This window comes from Armigeres subalbatus, chromosome 2 (assembly GCF_024139115.2).
Source record: "Armigeres subalbatus isolate Guangzhou_Male chromosome 2, GZ_Asu_2, whole genome shotgun sequence".
In the NCBI taxonomy this organism is placed as follows: Eukaryota; Metazoa; Arthropoda; class Insecta; order Diptera; family Culicidae; genus Armigeres; species Armigeres subalbatus.
The window spans coordinates 180249725-180269784 of NC_085140.1; the positions used below are offsets into that span (position 1 = coordinate 180249725).

A 20060-nucleotide genomic window follows, 5' to 3' on the forward strand; every position below is an offset into this window, starting at 1 on the left:
TTTTGCTACAACTCAACCGTGATGGAACATTCTGGTTCTGATACGTTGGAATTACAACGGAAAAATGTTTGCTTCCATTGGTTTCCGAGCCTTTGGCAGGAATCAGATTTTCAAGGTGGAAACTTTCGCCGTAACCCTATGTGCGGCACGACCAAGATACTTATGGCTTGAGTTTAGAGCTTGGGCACGGTGCTTGCCGAACAACTCAGTTTAATGTTGGAAAGTCGGTCTGCTAATGGGTGCAACTGACATTTTTTGGTGTCACAGCATTCCATTCCTTCTTTTGCTTATTTCCATTTGTAGCTACGGATGGGAAGCTTCGTCGGATGCTTTCATTAAACGTTTGGCAAAATTGGCGAACGCCTAAATATTCATGTTTTGTGAAATTCCTGCACCATTACGGTATGGAAATATATTACTCTGCATCTCATTAGTGCTTCCGCAATGAGGAGTATCACAGAATTAGGCGTTGGTCAAAATTTAAGCATTTCAGTTTCGTAAATGTTAACGTTTTCGTCTGGATTTGATGCTGAACATGAAAAATCATGTAGGGGAAAATACCTATTCTTGGCAGTCTAAGACATTCGCCAAATTGAATGATAAAAATAATGAATAATTACACTAAAACACAGGTACATTTTAACTGGTATACATTTGTATGCTCTTTCTTTAATGATTGGTGTTCACTAAATATATCAGCTTTTACCACAAACTCAGTAAATTTAATATAAAGTAACAGGTCAACGTTTCTTCTATTGGCATAGCACAGGGGTCTGCGAAGCGGCCATGTTTTTGATGCCAGCATCAAAATCATCGATTAATTTAACACGAAGACGTAATTATAGTCATCGAAAACCTCCCATTGAAAATATGTTTCAAATATCGTAATATTTTGGCGAAGTAGAGCGCTTGGTGCCGATCGAAATATGAACATTTATTAAAGGCATCAATATTCTTGTTCAAACACACCTCGCATTCATACTTTCGCACAAGTTCTCGAAAAATGGTGAAAAATATTTACGTCCATTTGGAAAAAATCAGTTCGGAATAATGGTTTGTTTACAAAATAGAATTGTCAGTGGGAAACCCAATTTCAATAGAACAATGGGAAACTCAAAGATGTTGGCTATTGTCAAACGTAGTGGGTAGGATTGGGGGTGCCAGATACCTGGCATAGCGATTTCTATTATCAGCAATGAGTTTGCTCCCTTTAGCAACTAAACATGGAAGTATCCTCCAGTAGTAAAATTCATTCATATTAATCGGCCGCACGCTTATCTCGCTTCACTCACTTTTGGAACAAATTTTATTAATTGTCAAAACTGGTTTAAAACAAAACATGAATTTTTAGCCTTAGCATCAATTTTATGTCATGTAGACAGAGCATTTAAACACATTGCAAAACAAATTGAACCCTTATACGGCCAACAAAAAACAGACATGAATGGCAGATAGGGCACCAGTGTCCCCAGATATTGACATTTGCATAACTTTTACCATTTTCAACCTATTTGCATTTCCATATCATAAATTTTAACGATTAACGACTTTTCCGTGAATGTTTATAACACGTTGATCAACGGCAACGTTAACGTTTTCCGTTAATTTAACGTTAACGGCTGCGTTATTTTTCACGCTAATGATGGGTTATATAAGTTTTCCAGTACATTCAAAGTCTCTTCGCTTGGGTGGTCGTGTTGGGATCTGACGACCAAACTGGCACAACCTCACACAACCCTACTTCATTGAGCGCCGTTGCTGATGAAGCAAGTGTGTAGGAGCCGGACAATACTAAATACTCATCCTACTTGGTTGACATGTGTACAAAAATACATTTGAGAGAGTTATTTCTGAAAATGTATTGCGAGAGATCGGCTGGTACCTGGTGCTGGGAATTTGGTTTCATCAGTACCCGCTAAGCTGCGGTGGACGACGGAGGTCCTTCGTAGCTTAGTAGGGAAAGCACCTGTCATGCGAACTGGGGTCGTGGGATCAAACCCCACCGAAGGGGCGGTTACCCTCCAATACCTTTTCCGAACTAAATCTATCACATGTTGTACATATGCATAATCGAGTTTCAGACATAGTAATTAAGTTTTCCAGCCAAAGTTTCTTTATATGTTGCTCAGCTTGGTGGAACTAAGGCTTTGATAGATTTAGTTCTATTATTTTAATATTTGTTTGTTGATCAATCTTTGCAAAATGTGGTCAAATTCGGACTGAATTTTAAATTATACATAATAAAAAAAACACTGACGAAGCCTCTTATCGGATAAAGGTATGTTTGATACAAACACATTTTATAACAAACAAAGCATTTTATAAGGGCTAGATGCAATGAAAGTATATTTATTATATGTTACGCATACACACTTTTTTTTAGGAATTGATTTTTTTGCATTTTATGATAAATATTCCATTAAAATTGTATTACTTGAAAAATCATATGTCCTGTGGACGACCATTTTTACTTCCAGTGCTGAATATCTAATGAGTAGAACCAACTGATGTACCTTTTTGTGGAACTCAAGATTAACTTTAGTTTCTCTAGGACATCAATTTGATTACCCATAGTTGAGAGGAGATTCCGGTAATTTTAACTTACTAGTTTATAAAACTATTAAGATTTGAAAATTGGATTTTTTTTGGTAATTGAGTCATGCTTTATAATTTCAATTTTGTTTCAAATATATAGAATTAAAATGGCTTTTGGAAACACCTCTGCAAAACTATGCGAGTTCTAGAGGTCGCAAAAATGCACGAAAACGCTTGTTGCATGAAGGAATACGTAGCATATAGCCTGCAGAATGGAATAAACCAACGAATGGAATGGTCAGTTGACAAAACGGTCGCCGTTTGAACACAAGTGGATGTTTTTAAAATTTTCACTTCTTTGTGATGATTTTAAAAAATCAAAATTTTACCAGGTCAGATTTTTAAGTTGAAAAAAAAAACAAATTTTCAAATGGTTAGAACGCTAGAACATACGTGGTGTGTGCACAGATGTCAGATTCTCCGGGTCAGATTCTAAATCAAATCCCTAACTTGCCAGCTCTAAAAAAGATCCGGAATTTGGGCAAAATTATCGGAACCTCCTTTTAATCTAGTGTGGAAAAAAATTCTAGCTTTGAGAGCTGGACTTGTATCGCATTTTACGTAATCTTTTGAGTACATATGTTCCATCTAATAAATATAGATGAGCGCATATTGATCGGTCTCTTGAAGATGGCGGCTTGCAGCTCAAAAACTTGACGAATTGGTTTACCATGTTTTCTTTAAACTTGATCTGAGTTGAATGGAAACTGTCAATTGATTTTTGAAGCGGTGAACTATGATTTCATAAAGAAAATTTTCAATGTTCCATGGAAACCACAATTTGGCTTGGAAACGTGTTGATTAGTCAGGACGAAGACAAATGAACGGGAAAATTAACGATGTCCGTTGACGTTGATTCAATGCATCGCGTTAACGTTAACGTTATAATCCAAGTAACTTAACGCAACGGCATTGACGGTAACCCAAGTGAAAATCAACGTCAACGGCGTTAATCGTTAATTAACGTTAACAACCCTGATCTATACACATAAGAATGAATTTCTGTCTGTCTCCCCTTATAGACTAGGAAACGGCATGAACATTTGTATGTAGAGGTTTTTGGGAACGATGAAGATTCTTATGATGGTATTAGACCCCTCCTCTTCTGGAAGGGGGACTCCCATACAAATGAAGTACAAATTTCTGCTTTAATCGAAAATTAATCTAAAAAATGGAATCCAAATTTGCAAATTTCGAATACTTAACCGTCTTTTAAATAATGTAAAAAATATATAATTAATCAATTTTAGGTGAAACGAAGCTCGTCGGTTCTGGTAGTATGTATAGTATATTAACAATATATTCCACCTCGTGAGTCTTCATATGTTGAATAATGGGCAGCACTGTCCTATCCATCCGCTGGAGCCACCCCATTCTTACAGTACGTTTCACAGTTGAATAATGGATAATACCCTAAAAGTAGGCAATTATAATGCGCTATATAGGAACGGGAATGGTTATGATTTTTTTGATGAGCTTGGAAAGAATTGAAGTTGCAAAAGGAAAACGGTCCTGTCAGCCACATAAGGGTTAAAATACTACGGCGTTGCTATCACTTTTGATATAATTCATAGTCTGCGTAAAAATCTGATTGGAAGCATTTGTATTTTAACACTTTTTTTTAAATAAATGCCATCACCGGATATTTTGTTCGTATTTTTGCTAAAATCAAATCACATAGAATTGCGCGTGGTATTTTTTTAGCGTGTGTTTGATATGCTCACAAACACATTCTCTCGCTCTATTCCGAAAAGTGCTGCTGTCAAAGAAAACGAACAGTCCCGATTTTATTTAGTGAAACATAGAGCAAATATTGCATAAATTTGCTCTTTGTGGTGATAATCAAGTGGTGATAAAGTGTAAAAAGTAGTTTACGTACTTAGTTTGTCGTGTCATACGCAATAAAAAGGAGAAACAGGCGATCCAAAAAGTAAGTAACAGTTTGCCTTTCGTGCGCTGCTTTCTTTGGCGATGCAATAATGGCAAGGATTTCGTAGGTGCAAATTTGTTTCGGTGATTAATTCATCAAATCTTGCTACTTTTACACAAACAACTCATTCAAATGAAAGCTTAGACTTGAAATTGTGTGATTGAATTAAAATTTTGTTCATAAATAGTGTATGTTTGCTGGAAAACGCAAATTTTGTTGAGGGTGCCAACAACTGTCGCACCCTGCCAATGCCGTATTCTACCCTTACTTGTTGAGGAACCTAAGACGCTACGTGGGCATCAGGTCTAAGAGTGTCCGTATGCATTGTCGTTGTCTTATTATCACAGGAATTTCAGAAACTATAATTAACACGCCGAATACCTACAGTGAACAGAAAACCATGGGAACTAAACTTTCAAACAACTGGTTCTCGGACGTATTTTGACCAATTTCCCAATTCTCTTACTTATGTCTTACCCATCTCATCTCATCTCATCTCATCTCTCATATCGTGAAAGTATACTTGTGAGCTGAGACTTGTGAGTTATATTTCTAGGAATGCTCACTTTTTCTCAAGAGCGGCGTGAGTGAGGATGTTTTTTTTTTTTTTGATATAGTAAATTTTGATTTACAAGACATACTTCAGTGTGAACAACACTAATACTAGGGAGGCTCAAATTACGTATCTCAATTTTTTATGGGCCGATGCTCAGGACAAAATTTCAGTCAACTCTGTCAACGGTTGGGCGATGCGAAACTCGCGAAATTTCGTAAACTACGAATAACCTTGCCGCAAAAACTCGATTCTTCTCCCGGATTTCAAGATAACATTCCGCATTTAATTCTACAATAACTGAATGAGTATCATAGTTCTTCATCGTAAATGGTACCACCTAACTGCAGTTCACTGTTTTTTGTGTTTCTCGAAATATATTTTCCATATAATCTTCCAACGAGTTTAGCACCGCCCAAAGTTTGACGGATTTTGTCAAGAGCATCCGGGCATCGAATAGAACAGAATAGGAGGGCCATCAGAAAATTTGAAAAGGTGTTTTTTGAAACACCTTAACATACAGATTCAACAAATGTTTTATAACACTAGTCTAGCATTGACTATACTTATAAGAGCAATATGTTACTTCCGGGCATGCATATTGACTCCTAAATAGCCTCTATACTGCCCGTGATCGCATTTGTGTTCCATATTAATAGGAAATCCAGCAAAGATGGGACTGATATGCGATCATAGGCACTATACTGATGAAAGATGATATGCAATTTTTGATCAAGAAAACTAAAATGTGAACAAGTGGAAGCATTCAACTGATAGCTTCACATATTTTTCTATTCTTAACTGTTCTGAAGTGCACATAAATTGCTCTACCATTTCTACATCGATAGTTAAAAGCAGATAAAAGCAGAAATCGCTCTCAATAGATAACGAACACGGAGGCGAGCCAGCCTGGGGCTGCAAGTCTCCTTAATAAAGCTAATAAATAAATAAAAAGATAACGAACAACGATAAAAGAAAGGCAAAAACTGTTCCGAATCATAACAAGTCATAACAATAACAAATTTATTAAACTTGTATAATACTGCCTATGATCACATATCAGTACCATCTTCGTGGGATTTCCTATTCATATGGGACAAATAGCCCAAGTCCTGGTGTTAGGTGGGACGCTAAACAGCCCTGACACGACGGCCCTCCGACGAGACAGGAGGTTTGCGCAGGCCCAATAAGCCGCCTTTAAAAACAACTACATTACGTATTACGAACGACATAGAAGATAATACGACTCGATACAATCGGCAACGACCTAGGCGACGAATAAAGGATCACGACTGGAAGCTTGGAACATGGAACTGCAAGTCGCTAGGCTTCGCAGGTTGCGATAGGATAATCTACGATGAATTACATCCCCGCAACCAGAGCGTTAATGAATAAAGCTTCCAATGAATGATTAATTTTGCTATGATTAAATCATTCAACTCTATGATTAAAGATTATGATTAATGATTTATTCATTTTTGTCAATGAATAATGATTATGATTAATGATTAAATTAATTTTTGACAATGATTAACGATTATGAATAATGAATAAAACGTTTGAAGTATGATTAATGATTACCGATCGTGATTAAATGTTGACACAATATGTGTATGAATAATGATTAACGATCGATATGATTAATGATTAATGATAATGAATAATCAAATTAAATGATTTGCATAGTGATCAATAATCAAGTAACCGTTCGACAAAATTATATTTTTTTACCTTTGAAATTGTATGATTATGATTAAAGATTAATGAATAAATGCAATGTATGCAATGATTAAAATTGATGATTAATGAATAAACTCAAAACAATCATGAATATGATTGTAAAAATCTATGATTAACGATTAGTGATTAATGATTGAATCGTATTTTTTGTATGATTATGATTAATGAATAATGATTAAATAACCCATTATTCATTAATCATGATTAAATCTATGATTAATCACTAACGCTCTGCGCAACTTCGATGTCGTAGCGCTGCAGGAAATCTGCTGGACAGGACAGAAAGTGTGGAAAAGCGGGCATCGAGCGGCTACCTTATACCAAAGCTGTGGCACCACCAACGAGCTGGGAACCGGCTTCATAGTGCTGGGAAAGATGCGCCAACACGTGATTGGGTGGCAGCCAATCAACGCAAGGATATGCAAGTTGAGGATAAAAGGCCGTTTCTTCAACTATAGCATCATCAACGTGCACTGCCCACACGAAGGGAGATCCGACGACGAGAAAGAAGCGTTCTATGCGCAGCTGGAGCAGACATACGATGAATGCCCACTGCGGGACGTCAAAATCGTCATCGGTGACATGAACGCTCAGGTAGGAAGGGAGGAAATGTATAGACCGGTCATCGGACCGGATAGTCTGCAAACCGTATCGAACGACAATGGCCAACGATGCATAAATTGTGCAGCCTCCCGCGGAATGGTAGTCCGAAGCACTTTCTTCCCCCGCAAGAATATCCACAAGGCCACATGGAAATCACCTAATCAAGTAACGGAAAACCAAATCGACCACGTTCTAATCAACGGTAAATTCTTCTCCGACATCATGAACGTACGCACTTACCGCAGTGCGAATATTGAATCCGACCACTACCTCGTTGCAATATGTCTGCGCTCAAAACTCTCGACGGTGATCAACACGCGTCGGAGTCGTCCGCCGCGGCTCAACATTGGGCGGCTACAAGACGGTAGACTAACCAAAGACTACGCGCAGCAGCTGGAAGTGGCACTCCCAACGGAAGAGCAGCTAGGCGCAGCATCTCTTGAAGATGGCTGGAGAGATATTCGATCCGCCATTGGAAGCACCACAACCGCTGCACTAGACACGGTGGCTCCGGATCAGAGGAACGACTGGTATGACGGCGAATGTGAGCAGTTAGTTGTGGAGAAGAATGCAGCATGGGCGAGATTGCTGCAACACCGCACGAGGGCGAACGAGGCACGATACAAACGGGCGCGGAACAGACAAAACTTGATTTTCCGGAGGAAAAAGCGCCAGCAGGAAGATCGAGACCGTGAAGAGACGGAGGAACTGTACCGCGCTAATAACGCACGAAAGTTCTATGAGAAGTTGAACCGTTCATGTAAGGGCCACGTGCCACAGCCTGATATGTGTAAGGACATAAACGGGAACCTTCTTAGAAACGAGCGAGAGGTGATCTGGCAGACAACGGTGACAGCATGGTAGTGAACCTAGGAGCACGCGCGCAGGACATGCGACTTCCGGCTCCGAATCTCCAGGAAATCCAGGAGGAGATCGGCCGGCTGAAAAACAACAAAGCCCCTGGAGTTGACCAACTACCAGGAGAGCTGTTTAAACACGGTGGTGAGGCACTGGGTAGAGCGCTGCACTGGGTGATTACCAAGGTTTGGGAGGATGAGGTTCTGCCGCAGGAGTGGATGGAAGGTGTCGTGTGTCCCATCTACAAAAAGGGCGATAAGCTGGATTGTAGCAACTACCGCGCAATCACATTGCTGAACGCCGCCTACAAGGTACTCTCCCAAATTTTATGCCGCCGACTAACACCAATTGCAAGAGAGTTCGTGGGGCAGTACCAGCCGGGATTTATGGGTGAACGCTCTACCACAGACCAGGTGTTCGCCAGGTATTGCAGAAATGCCGCGAATATAACGTGCCCACACATCATCTATTTATCGACTTCAAAGCCGCATATGATACAATCGATCGGGACCAGCTATGGCAGCCAATGCACGAAAACGGATTTCCGTATAAACTGATACGGTTGATCAAGGCGACGATGGATCGGGTGATGTGCGTAGTTCGAGTTTCAGGAGCATTCTCGAGTCCCTTCGAAACGCGTAGAGGGTTACGGCAAGGTGATGGTCTTTCGTGTCTGCTATTCAACATCGCTTTGGAGGGAGTAATACGAAGTGCAGGGATTGACACGAGTGGTACGATTTTCACGAAGTCCGTTATTTGGTTTCGCCGACGACATTGATATCATGGCACGTAACTTTGAGAGGATGGAGGAAGCCTACATCAGACTGAAAAGCGAAGCTAAACGGATCGGACTAGTTATCACTACTACGTCGAAGACGAAGTACATGATAGGAAGAGGCTCAAGAGAGGTCAATGTAAGCGACCCACCACGAGTTTCTATCGGTGGTGACAAAATCGAGGTGGTTGACGAATTCGTGTACTTGGGCACACTGGTGACCGCCGATAACGATACCAGCAGAGAAATTCGGAGGCGCATAGTGGCTGGAAATCGTACGTACTTTGGACTCCGCAAGACGCTCCGATCGAATAGAGTTCGCCGCCGTACCAAACTGACTATCTACAAAACGCTTATAAGACCGGTAGTTCTCTACGGACACGAGACCTGGACGATGCTCGTGGAGGACCAACGCGCACTGAGAGTTTTTGAAAGGAAAGTGTTGCGTACCATCTATGGTGGGGTGCAAATGGCGGACGGTACGTGGAGGAGGCGAATGAACCACGAGTTGCATCAGCTGTTGGGAGAACCATCCATCGTTCACACCGCGAAAATCGAAAGTCTGCGGTGGGCCGGGCGTGTAGCCAGAATGTCGGACAGTAATACGGTGAAAATGGTTCTCGACAACGATCCGACGGGAACAAGAAGGCGAGGTGCACAGCGGGCAAGGTGGACCGATCAGGTGGAGGACGATTTGCGGGCCCTCCGCAGACTGCGTGGTTGGCGAAGTGCAGCCAAGGACCGAGCTAAATGGAGAAGACTTTTATGTGCAGCACAGGCCACTCCGGCCTTAGTCTGATAATAAATAAATAAATAAATAAATGAAGATATAATGTTCATATTTTTTCTGAGCCGTAGTATTTTCAGATCATGAATGGAGGTTGGTTGCTTGTCGGACTTTTGTTTTTTTTTGCAGCAAGAAAGCTAATATGGAAACAAGACATCAGCCGTTTTACTGTTTTATTGGCTGTTGTCTTGCTTGCCATTAGCTTACTTTTGTACCAAATGTCTTATGTGCAGGGTTTCAACTTTTTGGTTCAATGAGACCAAAGCAAGCGTTTCTCGGGCCAAGGGAGAATCTTTTTTCGTTGTTTATTCTGAGGATCATCTTTCACCCATCAATCTTTCTCTACAATTAGCCTTGGATGATAAACGAAAATCTTGCCTATTAGATGAAAATCCTTTTTCGTTTCATCACTTTTACCCACTCACACACTTTTCGCGAGAATTATCGCAGAACAATTACAAAATTGTATGAACGCGCCGGGATTCGAACCCAGAATAGTAACAATAATAGTCGTAAGGATGCGCTTATTCTAGCTACATCACCACGCTATCTGTATGAAAGCATTAAGTTATTTGTTTTTTATAAGCTACTACCATTTGCATTGAAGATGCCACGAAAAGACTCGAATTTGAAAGAAAAAGAGCAAACCAACGTTTGGCGGCAATCGAAGTGAGCGAAAAATGGTTATCACTCTCTGGGATTTTTTTTTTTCCCGAAAAGCGATTTCTCCCCGAAAATTTTCGTGAGGGAGCATCCTGTGCTCCTGAGATTGAGTGAGCGATACGAACCCTGCTTATGTGGAAAGGATGAGCAAATGTTTATTCACTTTTCGAATGAATATTTTTCTGTTTACAACACAATTTATTACATGAATCAGTTCTTCAAAAGGAACGTTTCTATTCAGGCGATGCACAATGTTGTAAATTTGTAATAGAACGAGCTTGCCATTTTATGTGTTCAGCACTTTATTTATCTAAAAAATCTGTAAATCTGACGCGAAGTTTGAAAAGTAAATAGTTTGTAAATAGATTATTTGCACTGAAAACGGAAAAATATCGCATACCATTGCTCTCTTTCATGCGGGAGATAATTTTCAGAGTGCAGAAAACACGTTTGGCAAATAACAATACTCTTTAACAACGAAACCAACCTGATTCAGATGAAATTTACAATGTTCTGAAAACTCAGATGTAAATAAATATGCACATTATGTGAAAAATTTGGATTTGGAAAATGTATTGAAGGTAATCACTTTCCCTTGGATGGGACTCGAACCCACGACCCTCAGTACCTAGAGTACTACTGGTGGTTTAATCCAGCTAAGCTACGAAGGACTTTCGTCGGTCACTTAGCGGCTACCGAATGAGCCCAAGATTCCTCAATTGGACGCATAGTCGAATCATTCACAATCCATTTGTCAAGCCGAATATTTAGAATGTTTGACGGCTACACACATTCTTCATCAGCAATTGTACTGATCAAGTGAGGTTGTGTGTGCTATTTGCCAGTCAGTCGTCAAGCTTAGACCCGACCGCATTGCGTAGGCAAGAGCACGCAACTAAGGTTCAGTTGAATCAAAGCGAATTGTCTATGTTCCGGGTATTAAACCACCCGAGCATTAGCGTCAGCTAGCATTGAGCAATTCCAAGAACTAAGATAGAAATACAAAGTAGAAAAGGGACGAGCCTGGAATTGAACCCACGACCTCCTGCTCATAAATCAGGAGCGTTAGCCACTGGACTACCGAGCTCGACTGCCACTTATAATTGCTGTTTGAATAATTGTTACACTCGGGCAAATAATTTTGGGGAATGCATTTATTTGAGGAATATGAGATCGGGTATGTTACGTTTGAAAAATTGGGTTTCGAATAATTGTCGTACAATAGTTTTTTTTTGGTTATCACCAACGTCCATTGAACCTATCATGATTTATGAATTTGTTAGCTGTTAGAATCTGTTGTTTCGTGATTTCGTGACGCTGATATAGGTACTATTAAATATTATGAATAATGTTTTAATTTGCTGCAAAGAACACTTTTTTTTTCATATAACCATTTTCTTATCTTCATTTATTTCATACACTTTCCATCTTTAAAAGTGGCTTAATTTATAATTTAAACTTTTCTTATAAGGCTAGATTCTTGTATTCTGGAAGCCATGCTTATATATTTAGTTTTTCTTCTAGAAAAAGGAAATAACTCGTGACAATGCGGAAAAAGTGCAATAAAACCATAAAATCAAAGAACCAGATACCACTCCACACCACCCCAAAATAAAGCCAATATACAAGCTATGCCGATTTATCCTGGTGTACAAACCGTGACGTTGCAAAGTGAAAAGCCCAATTTAGCATTTATTTGAATATAAAACAAAATTATAGACTGAATCGCTTCATGAGCGGAGCACAGTGGTTAACAATGGAAATTAGCTTGGCATTTTAAGTTCGCCAGTAATTCAAATACTGAATAAAAGATTGGTTTTAGACTTTGAGGTGAAAACAATGTTTCAAAGTTCGGTTGATTTCAAGGAATGATTACATTAACTCTAGCAAACTTAAATTATAAAATAATCAAGTAAAACGTTCTGGAGAACTCTACTTTCTTCAGATCTTCTGGTGCGCCCGGAAACTATTCTAAATCAGTATTTCTTTGGAGATATTAACGCCGATTTTCGTTCAGCAATTTCGCCCACGTGGCTCTGCAAAATTATGTACTGAGAATTATTCAAAAATTTTGTTTGTAATCTTATTTCAAGTTGATTGTTGCAAAAAATATCTTTACTAGTAGTTTGAGATCTTTAAAAAGTTTCGCACAAAATTTGTTTTCAGATTTCCTAGTTGAGGAAGAAGGCTGAGTATAATAGCAAAGTTTGAATAATTTTTACCATTTTTCCAAAAAAAATCCCACCGTAAATTTGTAAAGCAATTCTTAATTTTTTATTAGCTACAAGAACGTTTTTTGTAGCTACCGTAAATGTTGATGCACGGCGTTCAACTTTACTGTTCTCGCCTATGCTCGTATAATAATCATCGCATTGGAAACTGGAGGGCAATAGGGTTGCTCGAAATGAGACTCCAGAGAAATGCGGTGTCGATGATGGAACGGTTGTATACCCAACCCGAATATGGTATGCCGTAGACACAGCAAAACATGGCAGCCAGGACGAAGCGTGGAAACGAATTAATGCAGTCGAAGTGACAACACTGAGGAGAGCAATGATTTTTGCTTTTTTTTGTTCTTTGAACTCTTACTGCCGAGGGTTGGTACCTCCTGTTTATTATTGCCTTTTTGTTTTGATATCATTGCTAGGGCTTTTTACTATCGCTTTGAAGTCGATTGCCGTGCTGCCATGATGTGGGAAGTGCTTTACGATGGAAAATAAAAATATGATAACCTTTTGGATAGTATGGTAAGGCTTTGCTATTTGCACCGAGTTGCCTTATTCTTACTGTTCACAGATTTACGGTTATTTACAGAGATTGCCACTTTGCTCTTGCTTTAACAAAATGTAGCATTAGCCTGATTTAAATATCATTTCTAATTTTGGCGATTGATATCGAACGAGTTACAACTGAATTAAAATCAAAAACCCAGATTAATCCACCTAGCGGTGATGGTGCCTTTCTCATTCGTTCAAAAGGTTTGGAAAAATCTAAAATAACACCAATATGTGGATTGGTCTTATTTTTCATATTTGTTTATATGCATAAAAAAATTCTCGCCAAACGCAATTTGTTGCAAACAAATCGGATGAACATAAGAGCAAAAAATGGCATTTTATTTTGTAGTTTTAAAATTAGTATTTTCGCCATAACTTTTGACCCAATTGTACGATCCGGCCAAGTTTCTATAGGAAACAATGGGACAAGATTCTGCGTCGAATGCAATCTGTTGCGAGCAAGTGCTAAAAAAGTGAGATAGACTTTTTTGAACTCTTTTTCACAATAAATAGTAATTTGACCAGAACATCTAAGCCCATAGTCCGATGTGGACAATTTTCAATAAGAAAATATGAGACATTCTGCGTCGAATGAAATTTAATGCGAGCAAATCGGTTGAGGAAGAGTGCCTGAAAAATAAGTGACATTTTCACACGATTTTTTCGTATGATTTTGTATTTTGGCCATAACTCTCGATCCCATAGTCAAATCTGGCCAATTTCAAATAGGAAACAATGGGACAGGATTCTGCGTCGAATGTAACTTGTTGCGAGCAAATCGGTTGAGCATAAGTCACCGAAAAATGAGTGACATTTTTTGAGAAGTTTTGCGCACACACACACACACACACACACACACACACACACACACACACACACACACACACACACACACACACACACACACACACACACACACACACACACACACACACACACACACACACACACACACACACACACACACACACACACACACACACACACACACACACACACACACACACACACACACACACACACACACACACACACACACACACACACACACACATTGGAGGGACATAAGGCACAATGCTGCACGAACCCTCCCAATTGTTTGATTTGTTCCAGCAAAGCTGTGAACAGCAAGCACCCCATGGGGGGCTCGATGTGCCAACGTTTAAGCGTGCTGCAAAATCAAAGTGCAGGTAAAGCAGCTGGCTTGCTCGGCTTCGCCCGAGTGTTTGGTGTGCGCAGGTTTAGAGGAAACGGCGGAACACGTGTTGTTCGTGTGCTCACGTTTTCGCGCAATGCGTGACCACATGCTTCCCACATGTGGTCTGGACACTACCCCGGACAACCTAGTTCGGAGCAGAGTGTAAAATAATCGAAATTTTTTGGTGAAGTCCACTTTTCTTCACTTGTCAGCTCACTTCCAGACACATTCATAGTCGGCTCTGGACTGTCAATATTCGGTTGAATATTAGTCATTGAATATTTATGCACATTTTACAAATTGATAAATTATCTGAAATCTGAACACGTTTCAAATGAGTAAAGTAATTTATCACATAGAACTGAATCTGATTTTCATCCGCGAGGCACTTTCAACGGTAAACATCAACATAAACACAAAACATTTTTTCTGCACATAGTAAGCACACTCAGTAACAGTCGAATGAATGAGTAGGTGCAGTAGTCGTCTGAGACGTAGTCGTCTGACTCTGTCATTCTATGTTTTGAATATTCATGCGATGTTTGTCAAAATTCGGACCGAAATTGCTTCATGAAGATGAATATTTTAGGCTCTGGTTCGGAGGATGTGTAAAGACGAAGTTGGCTGGAACGCCGTTTTATCGGCTATCGCCCAAATCGTCTCGGAGCTACACAGAAGGTGGCGCGTGGACTCAAGGATGGCTAGTTCAGGCGCAAATAAGAGGTGGTCCAAGGGATCGGAGTCGGCTTCATGGGTCATACCGGTGGTCATGCTCTGTGGTCGAACTCGATCCTTTTATCGAACAAGTGGCCGCGCGAAGAACAACATGGTATCGTCGCTTTCGCGGCGTCGGTCAACCGAGCGGGCCCCGAGCCCGAGGACGGACAGGGTCCTCGTCAAGGCTGGGGCAGGCGTAGGCCTCGCGTCGGCAAGTCCCTCTGTGTGCTGGCGAATAGGCCCTATCGCAGAAAGGTCAATTTGGGGTGCACGCGGCATCATCATTCTTGATACCAGTCGTGCAGAGGGAAGCAGGCGCGAAGTCGACCCTGCCCACCTTCCGAGGACATAGGGCGTGGTAAGGCCACCTGGAAAGCCGGCAATGCGCTGGCACGATACCATGGTGTTCTTCTAAAAAATCGAGTCACGATGTTCGATGCTGCAAGGACACGCAGCTAACCTCGAGGGTGCGTCATGCACTGGCCCCTTTGAAGCATTACTTTCTGGTTGTACCGAAGGGACGATGGAAGCAGCGGCAATGGAAACGGTTTAGCTGGTCGGGGATGCAGCCCTGCCTCCCTCATTGAGGTGGCCCCTAACCCAGCACTTCCTGGTCAACCCAGGATGTCTGTTGAGCAGATTCCCCCTCCATTGTTTAGGAAGAAAAAAAAAAAACACACACACACACACCCACACACACACACACACACAGACATCACCTCAATTCGTCGAACTGAGTCGATTGGTATATAACACTATGGGTCTCCGGGCCTTCTATAAAAAGTTTGTTTTTGGAGCGATCATATAGCCTTTACCGTATACTTAGTATACGAATAAGGCAAAAATGGTATAATTTTCGATCCCATAGTCCGATATGGCCAATTTTCAATAAGAAACAACGGAACAGGATTCTGCGTCGAATGCAACTTGTTGCGAGCTGTTGAGGATAAGTGCCCGAAAAATGAGTGACATATTTTACGCGATTTTTTTGTATGAATTTGTATTTTGGTCATAACTTTCGATCCCATAGTCCGATCTGGCCAATTTCAAATAAGAAACAATGAGACAGGATTTTGCGTCGAATGCAACTTGTTGCGAGCAAATCGGTTGAAGATAAGTGCCCGAAAAATGAGTGACATATTTTACACGATTATTTTGTACGAATTTGTATTTTGGCCATAACTTTCGATCCCATAGTCCGATATGGCCAATTTCAAATAGGAAACAATTAAACAGGATTCTGCGTCGAATGCAACTTGTTGCGAGTAAATCGGTTAAGGATAAGTGCCCGAGAAATGAGTGACATATTTTACACGATTATTTTGTACGAATTTGTATTTTGGCCATAACTTTCGATCCCATAGTCCGATCTAGCCAATTTCAAATAGGAAACAATGGGACAGAATTCTGCAGCGAATGCAACTTATTGCGAGCAAATCGGTTGAAGATAAGTGCCCGAAAAATGAGTGACTTTTTTTAAGCGATTTTTTCATATGAATTTGTATTTTGGTCATAACTTTCGATCCCATAGTCCGATCTGGCCAACTCCAAATAGGAAACAATGGGACAGGATTCTGCGTCGAATGCAACTTGTTGCGAGCAAATCGGTTAAGGATAAGTGCCCGAAAAATGAGTGACATTTTTTGAGTAGTTTTGCGCACACACACACACACACATACACACACACATACACACACACACACACACACAGACATCACCTCAATTCGTCGAACTGAGTCGATTGGTATATAACACTATGGGTCTCCGGGCCTTCTATAAAAAGTTTGTTTTTGGAGCGATCATATAGCCTTTACCGTATACTTAGTATACGAGAAAGGCAAAACATTGATCTAACAGATTTAAGTTAAATCATTTAACTGAATAGAATCGTGTTAATTGATGCCTCAATTAATTAGATCTTTTTAAACCAAACTGTTGCGACACACAAAATGAATTGTTATTTTTTCTTACTCTACAAGCCATTTAATTTGCTCGCAATAAATACATTCCCGCAACTAAATCCTCTAAGTTCGGTAACACCTTCCGGTCAGACTAATCTCACTATAAACGAGTGTCATAAACCTAAAAAAAGGTTCTTCACACGCTTTCACTCTCGTCAGCTCGGCGCACCGAGTAGCAATTCCTACCCCAATCCGACAATCGCATGAAAACATAAAACAAAATACCACTCATGGTGGTAGGCCATCATCATCGGTGCCAGAGGTTTAACCCATTTTCCCATGTGCCTTTGTATTCACTCGTCCCTTCCATTTGTTTCATTCGCAGTTACACCGTGATGTCCTGCTGTTGGCTGCAGGACTACAAGCAGCGTCCCTCGTTTCCGCAGCTAATTGCCTACCTGCACGACTTCCACGAGGACCTCGGAAAGTACGTTTAGTCGTGCGGAATGGCATGTCAAACGGTGATTTCCTCGCAGGGAACGCTTCACGGTCAGGCCGGATGAGGCGCAGCCGCTGTCCGTTGTCCTGCTGCCGCTGCTATTGATGTAATTGAAGGTGCTTTCTCGGAACGTCGCAAGATTTGATACGGGGTGTATCGAAACATCGTGTAAGTAAAGTCGTCTGGATCCGGATTGAGATTTGTGGTACGAAATGGAAGCAATGTAGATGAGTCGGAACGTGCAATAAATGTGAAGGGGAAGTTTGGAAAAAAGGGTGCGAGTGAAAGCCGTAGTAGAAGAAAAACAGATTTCAGGTAGATTAAACTTTTGTAATGCTGATTCGCGAATATTTCACGAAAACGAGAACAAAAAATGTAGAAAATTACAAGGGAAACAAGACATTTTAAGGAATGGCTGCCAATTATTATCGCTAGCGTTTGATTTTAGAGAGTAATGGCTTGTGTAGTACAGTGAGGTAGGTAAAGACTGACACTTAAAAGATAAATGCCTACACTTAACAAGCGAGTATTAGATTATCTCACACTTCATCCCACGATTTGTCAACTTAAAAAATTAAATGACGATGATTTCAAACAATTGTAACGTTTACCCGTTTGTGACATTGGTACACCGTGAGTACGTCAAAGAAGGAATGATCACCAGATATTATGAAACCTCAAATCCAAGCGAAAAAAATAACCAACATTGTTCACAAGGGGATGCATATCTTTGAAAAATCACCAGGAAGATCGGGAACGTGAAGAAACTGAGCAACTATACTGTGCTATTAACGCCTCTTACCAACTTATAGGTCCTGTACATCCCGAGTGGTGCAAAGGGCCGACTTCAGAGATCTCCATGCTGGGCGATGTCAAACTATCGCCTTATTCTGTTACCAAGCTTCGGTCGGCTTATTATATTTTTTTATTGAGGCTCAAGGTGGCGCTCTGAGTTTGCCTCTGCTGCGATGTCCAGCTGGGCATGCGACCCAGCCCAACTTCCGTTCCGACCTTCAATTGCTGATGGGCAGCTATAGCAGCTCGCGGTTAAGTTCACGGTCAATCGCACTTGCCAAAATGTAATCGATTACGATAAGGAACAGTAACGATGATATAATTCACTGCCTTACATCAGCTACGACCCGGATGGGATTGGATAAGACCCTGCTGTGCAGCATTCTACACGAGTAGGCCTCGTACTGTTCCTCTATGAAACCTATGATTTTTTTCAGGAATCCCCTGCGTCTCCTATAAAAAGAACTCTTTAACAGAAAAAAAACATGCATGTTGTAGTTTGGCGCTTACATCACTTTGCCAGATTACGGCAGCGCGACTTTTTCTCCTTCGTCGGCGAAATAGTATTTCCACGCTAACTTGATCCATCGGCCTGAGCGTGTCACTTCCTTCTTCAAAGCCGAATATCGTTGCTAGGCTAAAACTCTGGCTCCTCTGGTTTTTGTTCGCTCTATTGCGACTTCGGCTTTCCTGCAGGTCTCATCGGTGATTGTTTCCCCTGGGTATGCAGTTCGCCTAAATTATTCTCGCTAGTGGCGATGAAGGCGTTTTGGATGGCGGTGCATTGATCTTTCAAGGAATAAAACCCTAGCCCTTTCAGGACGGATGGGTCATATATGCCCAGCGTTTTAGATTGGCTGTGTAAAATCACAGAAGAGATATAAGTCCACACTTGTTTTAGCAAAACTGGTCACCAAATTGGCTTTGCAATAAAAACATCGGAGGCCAAGTTTGATTATACCATGAAGTCCCAGATATCCAAAACCTTGGGAAGATTTTGCTTCTGAGAGCATGCAAATGAATCTGACATGTTTAAATCCTAAACCACATTGTTTGATAGTTCTGAATACTCAGATAAGTTGAGCCATCCTGAACGTTATACCTGTTATTAATTTTCAGGCATACGAGATGCTCAAGGTACATCAAAATGTTCTCGAATTCAGCCCACGGTACCTATCGGATTAATCAAGGCTTTTGCAATGTCCTCATCGTCCGTGTACACCCAATCCGATTCAATAAGCACATACGCATGATGCAAATCCAATTTTCTTGAATACGAGATGCTCAAGATACTCCAAAACGTTCTGGAGTACAGCCCACGGTATCTACCAGATCAACCAAGGTTTTTGCAATGTCCTCATCTTCGGTATACACCAAATCCGGTTCAGTAGGCATATACGCATCATGCAAGTCCATTTTTTTATTGAATACGAGATGCTCATCATGGGTATTTACCCAATCCGGTGTAATAAGCATATGATCCAAATTGCTATGAATATGAGATCTAATGTCTAAGGTGCTCCAAAATTATCTTGGGTCAAGATGCACAATGAGAATGAAGTTAACCTGCGATTTATTCTACGTTCACGGGCTTTGATGAACAAGCAGTTCAATCGTAACGGCTTCTAGGACGTTTTGGTGAGCCTTAAAAGTCTGTAGCAGCTTGTAT

At 40.7% G+C, this 20060-nt stretch overlaps 1 protein-coding gene across 6 annotated transcripts in view; it reads left to right on the forward strand.

The window, feature by feature from the left end:
- Positions 1–18732, forward strand: part of LOC134211318 (tyrosine-protein kinase RYK) — a 236412-nt gene extending 217680 nt beyond the window's left edge. For 5 of the 6 annotated variants that reach the window (XM_062688071.1, XM_062688072.1, XM_062688074.1 and 2 more), the window contains one exon: positions 17483–18729. In XM_062688071.1, the coding sequence (XP_062544055.1) occupies positions 17483–17594 (112 nt within the window). In that variant the 3' untranslated portion in view covers positions 17595–18729. Of the gene's footprint in view, positions 1–17482 lie in introns of all 6 variants that reach the window. The other variant, XM_062688075.1, reaches the window with a different exon arrangement.
- The last annotated feature ends 1328 nt before the right edge of the window (positions 18733–20060 follow it).